Genomic DNA, 25,900 nt, shown 5'->3' on the forward strand with positions numbered 1-25,900 from the left:
ATTCAGCTTTTATCCTCGTATGCCTTGTTTTCGTTTTTGTGCTTTCGTTTGAAATGTACCCATTCTACAAACTTAATACAAATGTCAATCAATCAATCAATCAATAAATCAATCAATCAATCAATCAATCAATCAATCAATCAATCAATCAATCAATCAATCAATCAATCAATCAATCAATCAATCAATCAATCAATCACTAAGCCTCTGCGATATAAAGTGGGCTTGTTTTCATAGACCTGGTTACTTTTTTCGCTAAATCTGGCAACACAGATGATGACAGCTTCCTGCGCGGGAGATTTCCATCATCCTGGTGTGCAACAAGGAAGCGGTGTGTAAATACATAAATAATACTTCAGGGCGTTGGTTCCTGCTGCAGCATGGAGGCACACACACAACAACACGCTGCGACAATGAACGGGTAATGTCATGTTTATGTCATTCATTCACACACGTTGTTTCAGTTTCACTTTTCTGCAGATGGTTTGTGTTCAGTTTTATGAATTTGCTGTTTGTGTGTGTTGACTTGTCACTTTGTGTGCGTGCGTCTGTTAACGTTGGCTGTCTGCTTTGCGCACACACACACACACACACACACACACACACACACACACACACAGTGTGTTGTGTTGGTGCTGGTGGTGTACGTTACCGTTTGATGGTGTAGAATAGATGGTGTTGCTATGGAACAGAGCTAGTGTTTAAGTGTTGTAGTAGCCAAACATTTAGACGAGAGTCTAAATGTTTGGGCTAGTGTTGTAGATTCCTGCAGGATCTCCTCACTGGTTAACAAAAACACCTTGAAGACCCTAACGGAGTAACAGGAGCCCTACCCTAGTACACGGTTTCTACGACTATGCATGCACTAGTCCACACCCATAACACCAGACGAGCTATAGGGTGCATTTTACATCCCAAAACACAGATTATTGATAATGGACCGATCTGTGGACCTTTCTGGGACACACTACTCCACTACTGTACTCCGCACTGTACTGTAATTTGGTGCTAGTTCATTTACTTTGTTTGAAAATACTTTTCACTGTTGTTTGCATAACTCTTTTGAATATTTAGAATTGTGTTTATTTATTTCAGATATATTTTATACATGAATTTGTAAAAATGTCAAAATATGACTCCTGAGTCCTAACTTCGTTGAACTCATGAATGGACTCATAAAATGGCCATGGGAAGTTGGGAACCATCTCTAAAAGACCAACCCTGAAAATTTACATCACTGATCGACATTTTCTGCAAGTATAAACGGCACAGCTTTTAGCTTTTTTGATCGGATTTGCATATTAATCTACTTCAGCCCATAGAGCCCCATTGTGAACCCAGACATGTTGAGTACACCAAGGTTTTATGTTAGAAATGTTGAGTATGGTTCCCCAGCAGGTAGAAACTTCCAGATGCTAACTTGCATATGTTCATGCTTTTCATCATGGCCGTTTTAGCCCAAGGAGTGTTTTTGTGCAAAACTAATGCTTGGAATGGATTCAGCATCATGAAAACCCCCTAGTTTGACATGTCACATGGCAGTCAAGGCACATAACATGTATATACACATTATCCTGCTCATTACTGTGCAGACATGTATTATATATGCATACATCTTCGTGTTTGAGCACAACATGCATTTTGAGAACCCACAAAATGTCCGTGTGCGGCGTGCGCACACGCTGTGCGGGCCCCCCACACACACTCAATCTACAGTTGTGGCCCCCGGCCTATACCCCTACCTAATGTATTCTATAGTGTAGTCACAGTGTGTGTAGTTTCTTATTCTAGGTAGGTCCTTTACCTATGATCCTAGATTACCATTTATACTGTATGCATTAGATGTATTGCTTCGTGTTTTCCTTGCTTACTGTAAGTCGCTCTGCATTACGAGCATCTGCAAAATGCCTAAATTGTATAATATGAATATGAAATGAATGGTGTTACTACTGCTTTTACCCTGTCGGCTATACGAGCATGCAGATATAAGGGTGTGGGACGTGGGTGTGTTTGATGCGATTTGATACTAGAGAGCACTTGATGCAAACACCTCCACCACACCTGACCTCAAGGCCCTCTCATTTTCTCCTCATCCCACCAAGAGAGTGCTGTTCAGGGATCACGTTGCAATTTACTGCCCCTCTCCTACACCACCTCTGCCCTCCAATCCATATGAGAGTAAATTCACACGCATACTTCAGGTCGGTAGAGTAGCAAAAAAGCTTCACTCAAGTAAAAGTAGTGTTACTTTAAAATAATGACCTGAGTAGAAGTACGATTTAGTAGTCAACCAAATTTCTTAAAGTATTTAGTGAAATTTCTCATAGCCTGTATCTGCCAACGCTTAAAAAAAGAAAAGATTCAAGTACTGAGTTACAGTACTTAATAGTATACCATCTGATTTATTGTTTATTTTATCAGCATGTAATTATAATGATTGTGTAACATACATGCTTGTCCAATAGAAATAAACTAAATTAAACGGTCTCTTGGAGATAATTAAACGCATACTGTAGAATGTGCACAATCAAGAAGATGTAGCCAAATTACCGGTATTTGATTTTTTTTTACTTTTACTTCTTTAGATTTGTCCCAAATGTATTTGTTTTTTCACATTCAGTACTTTACCTGAGTAAAGTGAAAAGTATATTGCATTCAAACTCCTTACAAGTATACAAATGATAAAACCAGTTACTTTCTAGGGGTAACTACCCATGCCTCCTCTGCACATTGAGTCCACAGCACGTCGCCTACACATCCACTCGTATGTCATGTTAAGTGTAGTGTACCTCCTCTGTCTCACACACTGTCAGAGTTCAAGTAGGGGTGTAAAGTGTAGAACAAGGGTCGTTTTTCAGGCCAAGGAGCCCTTAGCTGAGGGAAAGAGAGATGAACAGAGACCCCCACTACATATTGTATAAAATTATGTTGCAGATTAAACTTCTTCATAGTTCTCATAGATGGCTTCATAGACTTGTTTGACAGCACTATCATCAGAGTTGTGGGGGGGGGGGGGGAACGATATTTCGGTGCTCGGACGGACTCAGCCAGGGACACACATTGGGCAATGGAGTGGCTGCACCAATCAACAACTGAAAACTTTTACAATATGTCCATTAACATTATCCAAATTAATTCCTTTTTAAATTTATTTTTTACATTTAAAAAAAAAATGTCAATTTAACACTGAGGTGCCCACAATTTTTTAGGTGCCCACTCTTCCTGCACCCTTTTGCAATGTGAAATGCCACTGACCAAATCAGTAATCCTTTTCCACTTTGCTTGTCTTGTCAAATGGGCCATGTGAAAATGTAGCCCCATATACAGTAGCTCTCTTCAACTTGAGAAGCTGATGCGTTTATTGTGAAGGCAAAAGTTTCGGAACGTCTCACATCCTGCATATTTTCGTGTGCTGAAAATAGACGATCTACAAGCTCACAACGTGTTGCGGAGGTGAGTCGTGTTGTGAGCTTGCAGATCAGCTATTTTCAGCATGCAACACGTCGTACGACGAAGCATAAGTCAGGCTGTTTTTAGACGAGGCGACATACACACATCGCTCCTCGATGCAAAATAAACAGTTAATGTAAGGGACAGTAGGTCGACTCGGGACACAGTATTGATAAGCTATGAGCTTTTTTCTTTGGCACTTTATGATTAATCCACCAACATTGGCCCGTGCAGTGCTTTTAATGAGCGAGATCCGTAACTTAATTACCCTAATTAACCCATTCTGACCGGGAACCCGTTTTTTGGTGTCAGCATCATGTTATGCTTTAGCTATTGAAAAATAGCAGATCTACAAGCTCATAGCGCGCCACCGAGTGGCGCGCTACGAGCTTGTAGGTCTGCTATTTTTGAAAAATCGAACGACTGACATTTTTAGAATCTTATCTCAGGTCAGAATGGGTTGATCAGACCAGTGTGTGTGTTCAGTGGAAACCTCGTATGAATCTGATCTCAGGTCAGAATGGGTTAAAGTGAAAGTCGATTTTCCGATTTTCATTCCAAAATATCCGTTTTCGATTTAAATCTGATTAATCGTGCAGCCCTAATGTTGGGAACGGATTAATGTTAATGCATTCTTCAACCATAAGCTTTCTTTGGCTCTGTACTTTGTGTTCTGTTTTTTTTCCAAATTACCAAATCTCTTTGTTACCAATAGCCGATCTACAAGTTCACAATGCGACTCATTGTGAGCTTGCAGATCAGCTACTTTCAGCGAATGTTTCTCACAGAATATGGATGTTAGGGTTCAAATGGTTAGATGGGAAGATGTGGCGGCCCTGTAATAACTTGTAACCTCTGGTCTACAAGGTTGCCTTCGTGTCGTTTGCACTCTTCAAGTCGCTGACTTCAATTGAATATCGGCTTGTAGTCTGTTGGTCACAATTATGACATAATTGCCTAATCACAATTATTTGAGTTAATCAAAATATTTCTTTTGCATAATGATTCTTCATAATTGTTTCCATGCTGAGAAAAGGTTCATACATTTTCAGAAATGGTGTAAATAGCTGATCTACAAGCTCAATGAGTTGACATGAGGCACATTGAGCTTGTATATCCTCCATTTCCACACATTGTGTTAAATCTAATTGCATCTATTTGTTTGTTTAAGTTATTTGTCATATCTTCCACACAGACAATTTAATTGTTAATCAGTTATTTGTTTGACAAAATCGTCAAGTAAAGTTGGATAACCTTGACAGCCCTAATATAATGTGAACCCAGGATTAAATGTAACATCTTTAGGTACAGTATGTCTAATCTCCTCTTTGATGGCGTCTTCTGTCTCTAACCAGTGTCACCAAGAAGAGAGACGACTACCTAGAATGGCCCGAGTATTTTATGGCTGTGGCCTTCCTGTCAGCACAGAGAAGCAAGGATCCAAGCTCCCAGGTACTCTGTTGCATTGTAATTACTAATTAATGTGATTGCCCTAACAGGGCAACCAGACTATAGTAATTGTCACACTTTTTGGCCCTTTGTTTGTGTGAATCAGTGTTCATTTTAACAGCAAATTGTTTAGTCATAGTCTGTTGAATAAAACGGTTGATTTAGTTGACACAAATGCATTTTGGGGGGCCATGATGGTGTCGTAATGGCTGATTTTACACTTGCTGAATTTGCAAGCTTGTAGATCTACAATTTTCAGTCAACACCTGAGCGCAACCAAACATAAAATGACTTATGACCCCTACTCACTCTACGATATTTGTGCTGATTATGCTGTTGGGGAGGTTTTTTCTCTGAGAGAAGATTCAGTGCCGATAAAAGTGCTCGCCGATGCCTTCCCGAGCGTTTCTGAATATCTAGCAGATTTGATATTTGACACCCCAAGAAGGTCTATATTGCAGCCAACGAGAGCACAGGACAGATGTGCTCACAGACAGAAAGTCTGTCTGTCTGCTTCGATGATAATATAAACCTTTATTCTGTGGGTAAATTCAGGTTACTTATTCCTTGGGTAAATACAGGTGTCATACACACTGGTAGCTATATTAGTCTAATATGGCTGTTAAATCTATAAAACCAACACATCTCAATTGAGTAATGTCAATATTGAAACTGCGTCAGGACTGTGTGTGTGTGTGTGTGTGTGTGGTAAAAATGGAGAGGTCCTGTCAGTCTCAAGCATGTGTCATGGGATTCTGCACCTAGGTGAGACGTCAAAATGAATTTAAATAAAAGGCAAATGTAGCTTATATTAGTATCAGGTCTGGATCTTGATTAATTTGTGTGTGTGTGATCAAGTCTGCTCAACACCACCGCTCGGTGGCTGCAGCTGCTGTTACCATACTGATAATGGACAAACAAAATGTGCTGATATAGATAGAGTATAGAGAGATGGACACACAGATGGGTCAAATGTTGGAGCGGCTTGTACCGCTCAATAATACAAATAAGAACATAATTATAATAAAAAATACGAAAATAATATAAGGAAGAAGAAAAATAATGAGCAGGGCATGTCATTACACTGTTATGTAAAATATCAAAGTAAATTGAATAACCTTTATCGAGTGCAGAAAGGTTGAGAACCACTGGGTTAAACCTGCCCTATAGGAAACACCTTTTAGACAAATAAAATCGATTTGACCTTCAAGGTAGGATAAACACTGCCTGTGGTCTGTCTATGGTGGTAGAACTGTGTTTCCCAGAATTCAGTTTGAAACAAAACTACAAAAATACATTTTAGAACAACAGCGTTCCATTTCCGGCACATTTTCATGTCAATGATGTAATTTTGCCGTCAGTGTCCAGAGACTAAAAACTAAAGTGTGTGCTTAGAGGAGTTTAGAAGTTGAATCTGTAGAAGACAAATGGTACTCAATTTGTATTTGTCACTGTTTATCTTCAAACCCTCATCAGCAGAACAATAGAACTGAGCACTATACAAACGTAGTAAACTACTGACAAAAGCAACCAATGTGATACTAATCTAATCTTACTAATCATCTGAATATAAAATTAATTATATTAAATTATCCACGTGCAGCACCTGATTGACAGCCAGAACAATGAAAATGAATAACTACTTGCTAGAAGACTAATGGTACACAATTAGTCTTTGGATTGCTACTGCATATCTCCAACTCTGTGCAAAATTAAAAACAATTTAACTTCACATTCCAAAGAAAAGCAATGCATGTTCCAATGTGGTGAAACAAAATACATTTACACAATTATTACTTGCAATCATATTGACACCAACATAATCAAATCATTCTGGATTGTGTTTCACGTTACAACTGAAATGAGTTTAGTGTATAGTGAAACCATAACATAAAGCAGTGTTCAGAGCATAACTTAACCCTCGGAACAAGAACAGAACTGCTGAGGCAGCTACAGCAACACAACTAGGACATACATTGTGGTATGCAGTGGAACAAATAGATAGACTAGTGTTGAAACGCTAGTACTGCTCAATACAGGAACACTTAAATCAAATTAAACTAAATACTTAAAATGCTGACTTTTACTTTCTTTTTCTTTTCTTCATGTGACTCTCCTTTAGTTTTCTTTTCCTGGTTTTCAAAGCGGTTAGTCCTTTGCTCAGGATGAATGCTTCCTGATTGAAAGCAGTTAGTCCTTTGCTCAGGAGGAATGCTTCCTGATTAGGTTCACGACCCAAAAAGTTCTTCAGCATCTCTGTGGCATCCTTTGAACCACCAGGCTTCAGGATGCAGTTCCTGTAGTCCAAACCCACCTTAGGGTTCATGATGCCTTCCCGTTTGAAACGACTGTAGAACATGTCCATGGCCAACACCTCGCTCCACAGGTAGCGATAGTCCTTGGCTTGGTTTCCGTCTACTGGGTCCCCAAACGTAGCTGATATGTTGGTCATGGTCATTTGAGAAGCAGGGACTCCCAGAATCTCCTTTCTGAGCCTGGCGTATTCCTTACCCGGGTCCAGTCCAGTCTGAGTGTGAAGGGCCTGGTCCAACTTAGCCTGGACTATATCCTGAAGGTAGTCCATACCCGTGTTGGCGAGGCGAGACTTGATGAGTTTGTCCAACAGGTCATCTGGAATCGGAGCTCCAGTCTTGTAGTGTTTAGAAACTCTCTGTAGAGGTTCCTTCTCCCAAACCCAGTTCTCCCACATCTGTGAGGGTGCCTCCACAAAGTCCCTCTCCACCTGGGATGAACTGAACACTGCGTAGTCAACCTGAGCACAGAGGTAGTGCATGACATGCCCAAACTCATGGAAGTATATCTCCACCTCCTCGTGATGCAGGAGGCAGGGGGTGATCTTCGGTTTACTGAAGTTGGTCACTATGGCGGCGACAGACATCTGTCTGCTCCCATCAGACAGCAGACAGCTGGGCTGCAGGCCGAAGTAAGCTTCTCCTCTGTACTTTCCCTTTCTGGTGAACAGGTCGAGGTAGAACTGTCCAACAGTCTGTCGAGAAGAGTGGTCGGTGACGCAGTACAGGGTGACGTCGGGATGCCACACAGGGGCGCCGTCCACCAGGCTGAACGACAGTCCCAGCAGGTCTTGGTAGATGTCAAGCAGACCCTGGGTCACAACCTCCAAAGGAAAATACTCCTTCAACTGGTCGTGATCCACTCCATACTCCTTCTTAATCACCTGGGACATGTAGTATGGCAGGTCCCATTCATACAGCTTGCCGTTAAATGGCAGACCACTATTCTGACACTGCTCCTTTTTTAGTTTGAGAAGGATCGCTCTCTCCTCGTCTCCCAGCGGCTTCAGCTTATGGGCCAGCTCCTCCAGAAAGATGGAGACCTTCTCTGCGGAATTTGCCATGTTCATCCCCAGGACAAAGTCGGCGTGCGTCTTGAAACCCAGCAAAGCGCTCATCCGAGCATGTAGCTTCACTAGCTTCTTCAACGTGGTTGAGTTCTGCTTTTTACAGCCGATACATAGTTGTATTAACTGTTTGTTAATGTCCTTTATTTCGTCTTGTTTATCTTCGGGCAGATGCAGTCCGTAATTTCTGCCCAGTTTAAGGTGTCTATCCATGTATCTCTTGTCCTCTGACGTAAGACTGTCCATATCCACCATCGTGCTCAGAGCCTCAATCCTCTGGTAGACGTCCTTTCTCATGCTCATGTCCACGTTAAACTCGGACAGCTTTTTGTCCGCCCGTGTGCTGGTGGTCCTCACCTTTTTACTGGGAGACACGTGTCGGTTGAAGTAAAACATGTTCCACTGGACGAGGTACTCCACCTCCGCCTCGGCCAGGGCCTTCACAGTGTTGCTGAAGGTAACGTTGTCCAGGTCCAGGGAGCCCACGGCATCGTACACCTCCTTGGTCTTGCTGATGAGCTCGTCGGACACCTGCTGGATCTGCTTAGGGCTCAGATCCCAGCACAGGCGGTTCTCCGTGCAGACCCGAGTAGGACTGCTAAAAACCACCTCTCCTGCAGCTCCCATCTGACTGAAATCAAATCACGTTGTTTTGAGCTCCATGAAAGTCTTGTTGCTCAGGTGGGTCTGTGAAGCAAAGGACTGAACTCAGTATTCAGCTTAAGCCTGGTGCTGTGCCTGTGATGTCAGGGAGAATCCTGAGGTTCATGTTTTAGTGAGAGCCCCAACTCGATGTTTTCCTGTTCCTATTATATGAGGTTGATGTTGTAATGTTTCCATGACGTAGACGTCTATATATGGTGCTGCAGATGGTAACCGGAATGCTTGCCCCAAATTACACTCAGGAATTAGTGGTGCACAATTATGAAATTATGACCGATATCTCTGATTATTTGCAGGATCATATCTGCCGATACCAAACAAGCCTAGGCCTTAGGGGCTTGGCCCAAAGCCTGTTAATAAAGTATTCAATCAATAAATAGCCTATACTTTTTTCCGGGTACAGGCTTTAGTTTAGATATAATATTGGTCCGACTGTCATTTGACCGACAACCTACCTCAAACCCTAACGTAACCCTAAGCGCAAGCATGGAGCAGCGCATGTCGGTCCATTGGTGGTCTAATCTGCGTGTGCATGCCCTCCTTTCCAGGTGTGTTCACAAGTGAATGACTACTGAATGAGGAGTACACAAATTAAATGTAGACAAATGTAAAGTAAATTTATTTAAGATTTTACACCATATTTGATTTGGCTTTTAGACAAGCGTTACTAGACACTTATATAATTTGAACTCATTGATGAGTTTACATATTTATTTATTTTTTGCTGGTGAAAACCAATGAAATAATCTGTATTATTTTGAGACCGATCCGATACGGCATTTTTATGGCCAATTCCGATTATGCTACCGAGTGTGTGTGTGTGTGTGTGTGTGTGTATATATGTATGTATATATATATATATATATCTATCGTGCATCCCTAATAGGAATAGTTCAGGCATAGTTTACTGAATAAGTTAGGTTTAGGCATAGTTTTACTGAATACTGTTGAGGTCTCCGGATTTGATCCGGAACGACCGTGTTTTGGAATGAGTGTTCTTGTATTCCTGCGCATGTGTAGCAACGCATGGCCTGCATGGGTAACATTAACAGTGCTACTAATACTAGTAAGTTAGTTTAATCCTGAGACCACAAAGGTGTTATTGCTCCGTGGCTCTTCAGTTTTCTCTCTCTAGTTTTCCTGTTCTCAGAGAGGCCACAACACTTCAAACGGTATAGTGTTTCACATCGACACCGTGTACACTCATTATTCTGACCACCATCCACAGCGTTGCAAGTTGAAGTGTCACTACTAAACGCTAACATAATTGTCCGGTAATGAACAACAAGCAGCTGCAAGTGTTATCTCAAATTGTCTTTCCACTGTGTTGTCATGGATGTTCCGATTTGTTGTAGCAGTAAATGCTGTCTAATTCAGTTAATGCTTAAGATATTTTTGTTATCCAAGTATTTGCCCCCGACCCCCCTTTTTTCCCTTTATTATAATTTTTTTGGAACTGAAAAGGGGAATCGATAATCAGAATTTGAATCGATATAATTAAATTCTAACAGTACCCATTCCTAGTCGCACAAATCGATAAACAGAATTGGAATCGATACAATTAAATCCTAACGGTGCCCATTCCTAGTCACACAAATCAATAAACATAATTGGAATCTATAATCCTAATAGTGCCCATTCCTAGTCACACAAATCGATAAACATAATTGGAATCGATACAATTAAATCCTAATGGTGCCCATTCCTAGTCACACATTGGGAGTCATGAGATTTTCTTTTTCACCCCCTTTTTTGTTTATTTATTCTGTGTAACCCCATCACCCTCACTCCCCCGTCACTCACTCTCTCTCCCTAACCGCACACACGCAAGCATGCACAGTAAACCCTCATGTGTCTCTGTTTGAGGTGTCTGTTGGTAAACCCCTGAATTATTAAGCGTCCTGTCAAGGACCCCTGCCCCTTTCTAGCCAGGCATCCGCACGGACACCTCCGTAGGTCATAGCAGTTCTTTGAGGTTTTTGAGCTGATGCCATGTCCATTGTCCACACACACGCACACACTGTGTGTGTGTGTGTGTGTGTGTGTGTGTGTGTGTGTGTGTGTGTATATACAGTATTCTGCCAGGTGGTGTCCTTGATGGACTACAATTCACTTGCAAAGATGCACAGAAACAAAGTCTGAACTCGTTACTGTGTTAGAGTGCGAATTAGTGCAAAAGTGAATTTCTTCTTTCACTATAGTTAAAGGGATTATAAGGCTGACTTCATCTTAAATGGTAGGGAGGAAATGAGCTCCTTCAGCCTTTCTTTTTGATTTCCCTCCCTCCTCATTGTCTCTCTGTTCCTCTATCTTTTCTCTCTCTCTCTCTCTCTCTCTCTCTCTGCCTGCTGTGTCTTTTATTCTTGCATTATTTTCATCTCATTTTCTTTGCCGTGTCTTTTACTCTTGCAGTACTCTCTAATCTTAATCTCTCTCTCTCTTGCTTTGCTGTATCTTTCTCTCACAGTATTCCCATCTCTGCTGCAGCTGTCTATATTGATAGATTGTAGGAGGGTCAGAAGAATGAGGTCAAAGGAAGGGTTCGGAGGTTTGATGGACATAACGGACAGATGAGGGGGGTGTGAGAAGAGCGAGAGAGAGAGAGGTGGAGGGGAGAGCCTGGCAGGGAGTCTGTGTTTGAAGCACTGAAAGCTTCCCTAGCACTCCTCTACCACTTGATCAAAGAGCGCTAGCCTGGGGAAACGTTGCGGGGGGTACCGAGAGAGGGGTGGGTGTGTGTGTGTGTGTGTGAGAGAGAGAGAGAGGGAGAGAGATGGTGAAGGGCACAAGGGAAGGTGAATGTTCAGTTCTTAGTTTGTAAGTAATTTTGAACACAGTTGGCCATAGGCCACCGGTAGTTACTTGACCTCAGAGAGCAAGACGATGCAGGGCTTGACACTAACGCCTGCCCGACTGCCCGGGGCAAGTGAAAAAATGGTCGGGCAGATGTGCATTTTGAGTGTGGATACAACCGTCTTAGTTCGCTATAAACACAACATGAGATATATCTGTCTTGATCGTGGTCAGAGCGCTCCGCATCTCTCTCGATCTCTCTACCAAGTCCCTCTCCTCTGCACTAGCTAGCTCTCGAGGCTAATTTAACTGTAGCATGTGTGTACACCGTGTGTAGTTAACTACTCTTTTGACACAACGGTACGGGGCGTCGCTAACATAACATTCCAGAGTGCCTTGGGATTTCAGTGTGTCAGAAAGTACATTATTTTAAGCGCAAGCGTTCAGAAACTATCCGCAAGCCTCAAGTCAGCTACGGGCGAACGAGAGAGTCTCACTCTACTGTGTTGTCAAAGAGAAGGAGGCAGAGCTGTGTGTGTGTGTGTGTGTGTGAGAGAGAGAACCCTTCTTTTACTTAGTATTACTTTACTTAGTAGCAGGATTGATACTTTTACTTAATTCAAACATTTGAGTAATGTTTCCACCACTGATTAGAAGTGAGTCTGTGCAATATGTAATGACAAATATGGGGGGTCAGATCAACATATGGAATGAATTCTGTACTGGCCATACAGTATGGAGCGTGTCTTGAGTGTACTGTACAGGGTTTGATGAGGTCAGATCAACAAGAGTTGCTGGCCGGCTATGCAGATCTAGGAGATGATCCAGTCTTCATGTATGGTTATCCAGGGTTAGATGACGTCTGTGTCATGATCTTCATATATGGAGATGGCCATATACAGTATGGTGGCGTGACGTGTCACGAGGAGTGACCATATATGGAAGGGTAGCCATGGTGACACATGATGTCACAGGGCAGATCCATATATCGAGATCTAAGGGTTCTCCATGATGTCACGAGGCATGATGGATTGGCAACCATATATGGAGGTGTGACGGATGGACGCAACAATATATGGTTATGATGAAATTGAAAAGGAAGTTCACTTTTTGTTTTACTGCTCTAAATATGACGACATAAAGGATATTTTGGTTAATAAGATGTCTTATATCTGGGGATTTCCAAGATTTAAATGACTATGTAAAAATGGAGATATGTTTTGCCAAAGGGACTTTTGTTGTGGCAGATTTTATTTGTCAAGCTTGGGAAAGAAGACCGAGTACTCTGTATAAATCTGAGTTGTAATATAATGAATTATGTAATGTAAACAATGTAAATGCAATTGTGAAATGGTGTCTTATAAACCCATGAGGGTTGGGCACAATCACATGTGCAGGACACGAAAATAAATAAACAATCAATATGGACGTGTGACGGACAGACGCGAGATGCAGGATTTCATAGTAATTGTGACCTTCGGTTGCAACAATGGTTTCCAATTTCCATTGCGGTCCTATCAATTGCTTGTGGCTGTGTGTTCCTAGGTGGGGGCGTGCATTGTGAACCAGGAGAATAAGATCGTAGGCATCGGCTACAACGGCATGCCCAACGGCTGTGATGATGACCTCATGCCCTGGTCCCGCTCGGCTGACAACCGCCTGGATACCAAGTACCCTTATGGTGAGAGGACTGATGGCGCACACACGCGCACACACACACACACACACGCGCACGCGCGCGCACACACACACACACACACACACACACACACACACACACACACACACACACACACACACACACACACACACACACACACACACACACACACACACTCAAGCCAATTTAAAAGATCTTGTAGATAATGCTGTTGTGCTGATGTTTGCCCTCAGAATAGGAACACTAGGGTTTGGTTAAAGGACAATTCCGGACCAGCACTTTTCTTGGTTACCATATAATCGTATCGTATTATTATCCAACAACCAGTGGTGGAGGTGAAAAACAAACCCTCGTCAGACTGCAGCTCAGAGCATGTGCGCTGGGTCTAGGGCTGACCAAATGGAGATATTTTATTAACCGCTTACCGTCACGCCTTGCCAGCTAATGAACCGTTTTTTAATCCTTTAAAAAAATACAACAGGATTTTTCGAGTCCCAGTCCACCCGGACGGGGGAATTAACAGCCACAACATTAATGTGCTTCATCGTGAACACATGCACTGTGAGATGCACACACTTTCCCAGTAGCCTAAAGGTGTTTCAATACCATAAAATAGAACGACCGGGGCCATTTGGTTACACTCCAATTGTTAAATTACTGTGTACTTTTTATAGCTGTTATATCAATCATACAATCCACCACTCGGGGGAGGGGGAAGACAGCTACAGATCGTCCATAAAATAGAGTGAGCTGGAGCGATGGGACTTCTTCTTTTTTTTAACCAACGCTGACCTGCACAACCAAAGTGAAGCGATTTAAGCGACAGTGGAAACAAATGCATATCTTCAGGTATTCAGTACCCAAGCCTCTAGCCTGGCTTTGGCCATACTGATAATGTGGAATAACTCTCACTTCCTCCCTGCATATCATAGCAGGGAGGAGGCGTGAATCCACGTTGTGTCTGGCAAAGACAGGCTACCGTACCAAGCCTCCACCACCGCATCGTTCAGTTTACCTACCAGCCAGGTTGTCTGCAGTGTGTCTGTCGGGCATACTCTGTGTCAATAAGACGGCTGAATTAAGGCTCCACTCCAACTGGCACTCCAGTAGCCAGTTCATGTGCGTACATACAGTGACGCAGATGGCGCAATGGCCACCATCCCGTGCTCTCAGTAAAATAAAATAATAATACATACAGAGATGCAATGACAGTTAATTTGACCAAAGTTTGACGAAAGCTGCTACCCCCACCCCCCCATACAGCTCTTGAGTGTGGAGGAAATTAGAAGAGGCCAGGGTTCCCCGGGGGCTTTTATTTTTGAGGTGCACTAGCCCCTCCTACACAGGTTTAATTTTTGTCTTTAGTTTGTTTGTTTTGTAAACGCCATTGACAATGAAGGGAAAATGTACGTCATAATGTGCCAGTTTGTCATATTGTCTCTTTATTGTTAATGGCGTTTAATGTTTGTGTTTGCACCGTTTGTATTACATCACCTAATCAACATGAGCTAGACTTTAATATATTAGCGCCCCTCACTTCACACAGGTGTGATTTTTATTTTATCTGTTCACCATTAGCAGTTACCCATTATCAGTTGGCCAGCACTAGCTGAGGCTTAGGCTCGTTCGCTTTGTTATGGCTCATACACACTGCACGATATTTGCTCTGATTACGTATGCTGTCAGGGACCATTTTTGGCGCTCGCCGACAAAACTCCTGATCTGACGCAAGATCGGGCTTTGATCGCCAATGTTTTGCTCGCTGATTGTGAAAGGCTCTGCGAGAAGACAGAGAGAGGCGTCCTGTGTCTGTCTCGCGCTTGTATCACGGCATCCTGCACGTGCGTGAGATGTCAAAATGAATTGGAATAGAAAAACAAATGATGTAGCCTATAACGGGTCTGGATCGCATCTTGGTGAACTCTTGCAGTGTGTAATGCCTAGTCGGCGAGTGGACCCTAACAAAGGCTTGACAGCCGAAACGCGTTGGTCGTTTTTTTATGCTCTTTGCCGAGCTGATGCCATTTAAATAAAGGTCTTTTATACTTGACTGCAGAGTGCCTTCGACCTCCTTTTGTTTTTCAGGTAGGTTGCAAAATGTCAGCCAATCAGGAGAGAGTACCCATTTATCAGTTCCAGTTCCAATTTTGTCTACTCATTTCCTTCTTTCTCACTGGATGAAAATGGTATCCCAGCCTGAAAATGCATTAGAACTCGAGAGACATGGTGACTTGGTTTTATATTTTTCTCCCCCAGACCCAAATGTGACAGTTGTAAGGCTTTGTGGCCTGTAGGGGGAGCTATTGGATAAATAATGCCCACAATAATGACAAGTCCACAAGCCTTGTGTAGCTCTCCCTCCCCCCTCTCTCTTTCATGTTCATGGATTAATTAGGATTGGCTGCCATTACCATATCATGGCATTTTTTTTTACCATAGCAGTTACTGCATGTAAACATTGTTTTCAATTGTGTTTGTGTGTGCGTGTGTGTGTGTGTGTGTGTGCCTGCCTAGCTGTGTGCATTTGATGTATTACCTCCGTACCTCATGTTTACCTTGCTTACTGCATCTGTGTCATTTCAGATTTTTGCGTTGGCTATTCTTCAAAAATAGCAGATCTACAAGCTCACAACGTGTCACTTTGTGCCATGCTGCATGCATTTTTAATAGTTTTGAAAAAAATGTGCGAACTACTGATTTAGAAAGCAATTTGTAGTAATCTGCCTCAGGTATGCTCAATGCCTAAATTGTAAATTTTTATTTGTGTCTGTCTGTATTATGTGTCAGTTTGTGTCATTAATTTAAAAGATCGTTGGGCATAACTTGAAGCAGCTGGGGAGCAGCTGTTGCTAGCTGTGTGTGTTATTGATCACAATGTCTCACCCCGTTTTAAATAAATGGACTGGTCACAAATTACAATACACACAGATTGGGCTCAATTGGGGCTGTGTGTGTATGTGAGTGCGCCATATCATTGTGTTTATTATATCAGGGCAGTGGTTTTCAACCAGTAGTCCTTGAGGGGTTATACATTCTGGACCAAATGGATCCGCACAGGTCCATTTAATTTAATTCCATGCTCTTTGGAGGTCAATTATTGTTAAACATCTGCATTATTCAATTTACAAGATCAACATTTGCTTGTTATCTCTCCTATAGTACCAACATTATTCAATACAGCATGGAATTGTAGAAAAAAAGTTTTGGGTCTGAGAGGCTAAATCTCATCACATGGTGGTCTGTGGCTCAAATGCCGAATACATAATGGGCATTGATATGGAAATGGTTGAAAACCACTGTATTAGAGGTACAACGGATCTCAAATAATGTGTGTATAATTGTAAAGACCAACTGTACTGCAACTATTGAGTAATATGTTGTGTTGTGCGCAACCACGGAGGTTGTTGGTTCGAATCCATCTGGTCTGTTTTGTCTGTCTACTCTAACGCGAACACAGTTGGCCCATCTGGGGCCGTTTTCAGGGGAAGCCAGGCAGAGAGGCTGATACTGGTTGTTGCACAGTGGTGGATTACAGACTCTATTGTTTTACTTAAGTAAAATCATTCAATGCGGCCATGCAGAAATACTCTGTTACAGGTAAAAGTCCGGAGTTCAAAATGCATCAACATATACTTAAATTAAAGTACCAAAAGTAAAAGTACTCATTGTGCAGAATGTCCCATTTCACAAAATGTATAAAACATCTTTATCAAATTGCCAAAATATATATAGCCTAGTGCTGAAAAGGTTAGTGTGTTTTGTAATACTACTATTACTAATCAGAATCAATCTACAAAGGAATAGTAACTAAAGTTTTAAAATAATTGTAGTGGAGTTAAAGTATATATTTTTACTCTGAGATGCACAGTGTAGTAGAGTAAAAGTTTTGGAAAATGGAAATAATCCAAAGTAAAGTACAGATATTATAAAATTAATTACAGTATGTGAATGTACTTAGTTACTTTCCACCACCAGTTCTAGTTTCATTAATTGTAAAAAATAAAATAAAAACTAAAAGTAATCGATATCATAACCACTATCACTCTTTTTCCACCAACCTTCCCATGGTGGTGGCATTTTGTGCAGCTTTTCTAATCATCTCAGACTCCCAGACACTCTGTATTGTGACATTCTCAGATGAGAGATGAAACGGCTCAGAGTTCAAGCCTATAATCTTTATTTCTTTATTTTTTCAGTCGCATGCAGAGGGCTTTATGTTGACATTTAACTGTCAGAACAACCTCTTAAAACACTCCGTGATTATTCACTGCATGTGCCCCGGCAACAAAGGTAGCGTTGCTGAGTGGTGGAAACCTTGCATGTCCAAAACCTTTACCTTTTCATCATTATTATGATTCATGAATACATATAAAAAACAAGTAAACAAATCTACAAACGTGTCGTGTGAGCTTGTAGATCTGCTATTTTCCCTTTGATTATGTGACACTCTGGCATGAATGAATGAATGAATAGTTTATTTCGGTGCTTTACATTTACATGTTAAGTTTCATCATTTGCATTTAAGTTTTTTTTTACAAAGCGGTAGTAGCATGATGAAGTAGGGCCATTCATTTATGGAAAAATAAAAAACATTAAAAGTTTAAATATTGGAGATGCAAGGGGCTGTCACTTATGACGCACAGCTGGAGCTCCATCTGTCTTATCTTGTTGTGTCAACATTATGACACTCAACACGTCATTGTTAAGGTGTTTGTTTATGCCTCCCGGGCCAAATATGATAATGTATTTAGTTCAACCTCCACTGGTATGTACCAGTAGTAAGGACAACCTCCACTGGTATGTACCAGTCAGTAGTAAGGACAACCTCCACTGGTATGTACCAGTCAGTAGTAAGGACAACCTCCACTGGTATGTACCAGTGGTAAGGACAACCTCCACTGGTATGTACCAGTCAGTAGTAAGGACAACCTCCACTGGTATGTACCGTCAGTGGTAAGGACAACCTCCACTGGTATGTCCAGTGGTAAGGACAACCTCCACTGGTATGTACCAGTGGTAAGGACAACCTCCACTGGTATGTACCAGTGGTAAGGACAACCTCCACTGGTATGTACCAGTAGTAAGGACAATGGACAACAAAGATTTAACTAATTTTATTATCTGAACTTTTTCGACAATTCAAAATGGCACAAAGGATGTTTTAAAATGGATATTTGTACGTTTCTTTTTTTATTTAAAATAATCTATTTAAGCCCTACTTTATTTATACTAATAAGTAATAAGTTAGCTTATACTGTACATGGTGTACTTCAAGTTATGCCATGAATACAGGTGTGTTCCTTGAAATTCTGGCTAGCCCATTGGTGTGCTTTGGGCATAAAAGTGTGTGTGTGTGTGTGTGTGGGGGGGGGGGGGGGGGATGCATTGGATACTACTGGTATCCAATGCATCTGCTAGAGCTGTATATGGCCTGCAGGGATATGCTAATCTACTGCTGACAGGGACTATTCATAACCTCATAATTAGTGCTGCAAAGAACCATACCCCACACACACCCCTTAGGGATGCACGATGTAGACATCCTGGCCCTTATCTGATAATAGCCGATTAATTGCATGGTCTAATGAGTCTATCAATAATGATACCAATATAGCAACACTGATTACACGTGTGGTACAGTAACTGTGATTCTACTGTAACTACAGATGCAGATTGTGCATTCGTTTATTGGGCGTTTATTTATTCGCTTACACTAGTTTATTTGGCGGCAGGCCTACAGAACGCTCTTGCTTAAAAGCGTATATTGTCGCGGTCGGGCAGATATCTCTTATCTTCACATCCTGGCTTTTTGTGTCTTACTCTTTTCGCAAAAAAAAAAAGTATAGGTCGAAACGCCACGCGGATCGATGCGTTTTTGAGCTTTCAGATCTGCTACTTTTGTTATTTTGCTATTTGAATCCTGAAAAGTAACAGTTTTGGACATGAGGTTTCCACCTGACAGTGCCAATATGACAAATAACACATACTAGTTCAAACGATAGCAATTTTAAGATGAATGTATGAATGAATTAATTATTATTTCTTTCTTGTCGTAAAGAGGTTAGACTTAGTGTTACAGAATTATAAGACACCAAAAACATAAATATACAATATCACATTCACTTCCCACATGTTTTCTTTTTTCTTTTTTTACCATCTTGTTATTGAGTAGAAGTTATTCTTAGAAGTTATTCTTGTTATTGGGAAGAAGCTTCCCCAGAAAACGCCTTCAATCACCACAAAAGGCTTTTTAAAATGGAGAGATGCATATGAAATCTATATTAACTTGTATTTGTTTCTTTCTTTATTACACAGTGCTTTTTCAAACCTCACCACTGACAAATACTATTATTAAAAAAAAGCAAATTAATACTAAAACATAAAATAAAATAAAAAAAACGAACATAACCACTTTAATAACAAATTAACTTGTCCACAGTAGGGATACCAGACTGAAAGTGGTCACAGCATTCTCTCCTGAGTTTTAGTCTGGCTATACAGCTATTTTGTGGAGGCGTTGCATTGACTCCCAGCTCTCTCTCCCTCTGTGTGTGTCTTTCACTAGTGTGTCACGCTGAGCTGAATGCCATCATGAACAAGAACAGTGCCGATGTGAAGGGTTGTACCATGTACGTGGCCCTGTTCCCATGCAACGAGTGTGCCAAGCTCGTCATTCAGGCTGGTAAGTGGCGCCGCTTGTGGCACGCACTTAGGGGCGATTATGACATTTTACTTTTGATTAATTGTCACTTGTAGGTTGTCAATTGTCAAAATAATTGCGACTAACAATTTAATTGTTTCTATTGTAAAGCATTGGAACTTTAAGAATAAAAATTACATTCTGTTTGGCTTTTAGGCTGAATAAAAAAGTTGCACTGGGATTGATATGACAAATGATGACATTCATATTTAATAACTTTATACTTTAATGGTGAAAATAGACTATTTACAAGCTCAGTCTACGGTACAAGCTTGTATATCTACTATTTCCAGTTTTTGAAAATATGAACATTTATGACGATATGGTGATTATGCAAAAACATTTTGCGACGATCTCAAATTATTGCGATTAGGCGATAATGTCGTAATTGTGACAGACCTTGCAGGCATGTACACGCACACGTTTGTATTGCTATACTTCTGAGGACGTCCACATTTTTATAAGCTCATAGTGTCACTTTGTGCCACGCTATGAGCTTGAAGATCTTTGAATAGCCAAAGTATAAAATCATGATTAAAGTGGTTACACAGATGCTTTGTAACCACTTTAATCACTGTCTCCAACTCACCCACAGCACCTCACCTACAGTACATATGCCTCTACAGCAAGCAAGCAACATACTCATGTTTTTACCATTTGCTCTAGGTCAGTGGTTCTTAAACCTTCTCACTCTAAAATCATTGGTTGTGGTTTGTAAAACTTTTCATCTCAAGAACCCATAACCCATAACTCTGAGAGGGCCCATTTGGTTCAATGTGGACTCCATTCTAACAATTATGCAAAAATGATTAGGTCAAACTGATGGGACTAGTTCCTTGAGGGGGTTCCAAATTAAACCCTACAGTTCTCTATCTTATATGGGGTTATATGGGGTTCCTTAATGAGAACCACTGGAGTAGACATTCCTGTCTGTGTCAATAGGGGGTGCTGTGGTTTTACTGTTGAGACTGAGCACTTAGCTGGATTATTTCTTTTTTTACCTCATTCTTTTGTCATAATTTTTCCAGATTCACTTTTATCAGACATTAAACGGAAGCTTTGCAATGTCGTCCGTGTCCTTCTAGCTCACCTCTTAGATCTTATAGCCAATGGATGGAGTCAGGCTCAGGGGACAGGAGTGGGCAGAATTCTTTCCCAGAGGGCCATACTGACTTTATTCGTGCTAAAACCGCATGGATTTGGTAAACATGAACGGGCCAGGGGTGTCCACACTTTTCTTTTCAAAGGGATATTATATGAAAATACCTTGGGGCCGACTGCATCTCTGTTTGTCATTCTGTATCTTTGAACCATAACAAAGTCGCATACAAACCAAATTGTATTTGAGCTACAATACAATATCGGTATCACTAGCCTGTCTGCAGAGTGGCCAAATGTAAGCACTCATGTGTGCTTCTGAACAAAACAAAAAACATTCAGCTCTTTTTATCAAATGCATGCACTCTGCATTGCTATTATTTTTGTCCAAATGGCAGTGTAGCCGAAGCTAACCAGGTGTGTGGAAAATTGGTCTCTACAAACTATTCACATAGAATGAGGTAACACATGGAACAAGCAGTTAGGAATCCTTCCTTGCACATTTTACTGAGAAATAATTTGCCCAGGTTCATGTTAAAACACAATACATTTATAGGACGGATCCGTTTTAAACATTTCTTTATTCAAAATCGTGTATGCTGTCACTGTGGAACGTCATTTAAATGGGCCATAGCAATGGTGGCGATTGTGTGGTGCCACATATAGAAAACCCATTTGTTTTTCCCATTTCCCAAAAATATTTTGTGTGTGTGTGTGTGTGTGTGTGTGTGTGTGTGTGTGTGTGTGTGTGTGTGTGTGTGTGTGTGTGTGTGTGTGTGTGTGTGTGTGTGTGTGTGTGTGTGTGTGTGTGTGTGTGTGTGTGTGTGTGTGTGTGTGTGTGTGTGTGTGTGAGATCCTTTTTACAGAATGTTTTACAGAATGTTTTGTGGTCATGATCTATTTTTATATAAAACATTCTATTGCTGTAAAACTTAAATCTCTCTCTCTGCACCATGGTTGGTGCTGAGAAACTCACTCTTATGCAAGATCAAATGAATGATTGCTTGCTTCCTACATTATATCTTACTTTATATCCTCATTTTAATAAGGTTGGATAATGTAATGGTTTAAATAAAAGCCCAGGATATTAATTACAAGTTTTATAGAGAGCAGACGCTCCGATCAATGTGCAGTGATAAAAGGGAACAATCCAATTCCTTCCATTGTACTTGATATAGCTTTATATATAGTTTTCTTTCATTTGTTTTAAGCGATGAAAAACCAAATGGACAGACAAAATTGTAACTGAAAACACTATAGAATTGAAGCTGAGGCCTGGGCCATGGCTCAGTGGTCCAGGCACCTTGGCTGGTAATCCAGTCTGGCAGTGTGCCAGACTCCCGATCCCGACGGCCCTTACTGCATGTCTTCCCCCCCATCTCTCTCTCCCAATGTCCTGTCAGCCTACTGTCTGTCCCTCCATAAAATATATAAAATAAAGGCAAAAGCTACAAAGAAAAACATAGAAAAAAGAGAAGAACTGAAGCTGAGATTCTTTTCTCCTGATGAAGAATGTGGGTTCAGTGTCGCTCCGTTTGCATTGCATCACTTCACTGACATTTCATGACGGTATTTAAATTGATGCCGTCGTCATTTTGAAATAACCAGGATTTAACGGATTACCACTGTAGCTACCGCCCGACCGCAATCTTCACTGACTGTGTGTTCTTCTTCCCTCTAACGCCCTTCCCTCTCCTCACACACTGCGTGTGTGCATGTGTGCGTGTGTGTGTGCGTGCGTGCGTAGGTATTAAGGAGGTTATCTACCTGTCTGACAAGTACCATGACAGCCCAGAGATGATTGCCTCCAGGAGAATGCTCGGCATGGCTCGTGTGGAATACAGGTTTGTAACACACACGCACACACACATGTTGCCTCTTAAGTAGGGCTGTCACATTATTACATTGTACTTGACGATTCATTATCACTCAAATAATTAGTAAAGATTTTATTGTGTTGAAGTGAAATCATCGTTAATTGAAATTATGTATTAATGTAATCTATCAATAAGGGAAGGCTGTCCCCAAACATTCAGGGTTCGAATGTTTGCTCGTTGGGGTTGGCACTCAAATCTTAATTGATGGGCTTAAACCATCGAGAATGCGATATGCATAATAAGTACTAGGTTCATGTTGTGTTTACATGTTCATGTTTAGATGTTATTAATCAGGGGGGTACGCAACCGGTGGCGCATACATCATCAAAATGTTTTCTGCGTGGTAGATGCAAGGCTCATTTGCGCACCAACAGCTGAGATGGTTATGTAGAGAAATCTGACAGGCATTCAAAAGGAACTCAAATGAGATGTTAACCTCCTGTAAGTAGACTTAGAAATAAAAATCACACCTGTGTGAACCAAGTGGCGCAACTCCCCTCTCTAAAAGCTGAATAACTCCTAATCTACGGAGCTCTCCATGGTTTGGTCCATTAGCGCGATTTTCGGAGGTTTTTGCTGATAATCCGGTGGTCTAGATGGAAACATTGGTGCTTTCTAGAGCAACGATGGCTATATTTTAGCTCGCTAGCATTGACGCTATTTATCTAGCAACAACATCCACACACGGGTGCGGGTGCACGCGCACATGCACGGCACTACACACACGCGGGTGCGTGCGCACATACTTCTGTCGTTCCAATTTCACGCATGCGCACACCACTCGTGCTCATTTGACGTACCTACATCACAAACAAACAGGTACACAGACTTGCGAGCTGGTTGTAGAAGTGGTTGCACCACTTAAAAACTAGTGTTGACTAATCGTTACATCTGGCTCTTATTTTGAAGAGGAAGTTAGTGCACAGGAAGTCCGTTTAAGTTGTAAATGAGCTACTATGACACTCCCAAAAGTCCCAAAGTTACGTGCTCCTTTCATAGTGGTAGTCGCTATTATTTACAATATAAAAAACATGCATCTTGAACAACACTGCCATTATTTATGGAACCTGCAGCAGTAGGTGAGTAATTACTTTTATCTATGTTGGACGTTTGTTTTGGTTTCAGTGGTTGAGCTGCTTGGTGGGGTTGAGCTGCATAACGACTACACTGCTACAAATACAGTCTGTGATCTTTATCTTTTACATCTGCCCGTGTGTGTGAAGCATATAACAATGGGGACAGAGTAGTAATGTCCGTAAACTCAGTGTGCACCCAGGCTATTTTTTTAAATGAATTACAAACAAATGGGTCGGATGTTCGCTCGAAAGTTCCTGCCGAAGTTTCTAGTCCTAAAAACAGGGCTAGGGTACAGCCTTAGTGTGTTGTGACCCAATAAAAAATATAAATATTTGTACATATTGTAGTAAAGCTATTCATAGACTACCCAGCCATGCTTTAAATTGAATAAATACAACCAGTAAGACACCCTGAGGGCAAGGAGCAAAGAGCGAGGCCGTGTGCACGCATCCGCCTGGGTGACGGCGAGCGCTGGCTCTTTGGCATGGGGTTCAGATCAACATATGGAGTGAATTCTGTACTGGCCATATATGGAGCTTCTCTTGAGTGTACCGGGTTTGATGAGTGTCTTGCCATATATGGAGTGTCTCTTGAGAGTACAGGGCTTGATGAGGTCAGATCAACATATGGAATGTCAGAACAGGTCAGCTCCATATATGTAGATCTAAGGGTCGCAGCGGGGGCAGTGTCTTGAGTGTACAGGGTTTGATGAGGTCAGATGAGGCCATTTTGATTTTCGAGTCATCACCCAGTTTGAATGGAGACTGTAAGTCCTATGTGGACGAGCAAATCGACATGTTACGTGACGTCATGATGATGTATGATAAGAGCACCCCTCACTTCACGGGGTGTGATTTTTGACCACACTTGTAACTGGACAGCAACGTATACACACTGACCACATGGAGAGAGCGAGAGAATAGGGGGAGCATACATCTATGTATATAGCCTCCGCTTGGTTACTTCTGGAGACGTCTTGGGCACAAATTGTGTTAACCTCTCTCTCTCTGTGTTGCAGGCAGTTCAAGCCCAGGAGGACGCAGATTGTCATTGATTTTGACTCCATCAACCAGGCTGGAGTTTTGAATGCACCACCAGCCAGCCACAATGGCACAGCAACACTCGCGTCAGGGAGCGAGGGAGGAACAAAGACTGTGTGAAAGAAGAGTTGGCCATGATGATGCCTCTTATATTTTTCTTTCCCTTCTTGTTTGCTTTGTCCGAAGGCAGACACTCAAGGATATCTTGACTTTCTAACTCGGGCCCACTTTCCGTACAGTTAGTTGTGTCCCAAAAAATGTGATGCATGTTTGTCAAAAAGAAGCTGGGTCGGATACTAGGTTACATCTGTGGGTCAAGTTACAGAACTACAAACCGGCGTAGTACAGTCAACTATAGCTCAATTTATATTTTGTTGTGTGACACTGGCAGGCGTTAAAAAAATGTGCCGAGATATGACTTGTTCTGAGCTCATAGACAGGCTGTTTAATATATCTGTATATAGACGAATCCACAGAGGGGTGCCCTGGGCAGGGAGGAATCCCCAGGGGGGTTCCCTGGCCATGGCCATTACTGAGGTGTACCATTAACTGATTAGCTACACCTGGCCTACAGGGCACTAATCCCTGGAGCAGTGCAGGGATCAGTTAACACAACGGATGCGCCAGCATATTTCAAAAAATTACTTTGATTTTACTCTGAAAGGTCCCCCCCCTTCCGTTCCCCCCCAAAAACCGGGAGGCATAATCTTCCAT

The 25,900-nt window shown here is 41.6% G+C and overlaps 2 protein-coding genes across 2 annotated transcripts; one reads left to right on the forward strand and one right to left on the reverse strand.

The window, feature by feature from the left end:
* The first annotated feature begins 361 nt into the window (after nt 1-361).
* On the forward strand, nt 362-25,900 carry dctd (dCMP deaminase). The gene is made up of 6 exons (XM_080760630.1): nt 362-421; nt 4,806-4,902; nt 13,280-13,415; nt 19,960-20,076; nt 22,940-23,036; nt 25,165-25,900. The coding sequence occupies exons 1-6, from the start codon at nt 381-383 to the stop codon at nt 25,304-25,306; spliced, it is 630 nt and encodes a 209-aa protein (XP_080616756.1). The 5' UTR covers nt 362-380; the 3' UTR covers nt 25,307-25,900.
* Nucleotides 6,983-8,905, reverse strand: LOC308313364 (thimet oligopeptidase-like; the record flags this gene model as incomplete). The annotated part of the gene is made up of 1 exon (XM_080760464.1): nt 6,983-8,905. The coding sequence occupies one exon, from the start codon at nt 8,903-8,905 to the stop codon at nt 6,983-6,985; it is 1,923 nt and encodes a 640-aa protein (XP_080616590.1).

The sequence above is a fragment of the Protomyctophum bolini genome (assembly GCF_963924005.1).
Source record: "Protomyctophum bolini genome assembly, chromosome: 3".
Taxonomy (NCBI): Eukaryota; Metazoa; Chordata; class Actinopteri; order Myctophiformes; family Myctophidae; genus Protomyctophum; species Protomyctophum bolini.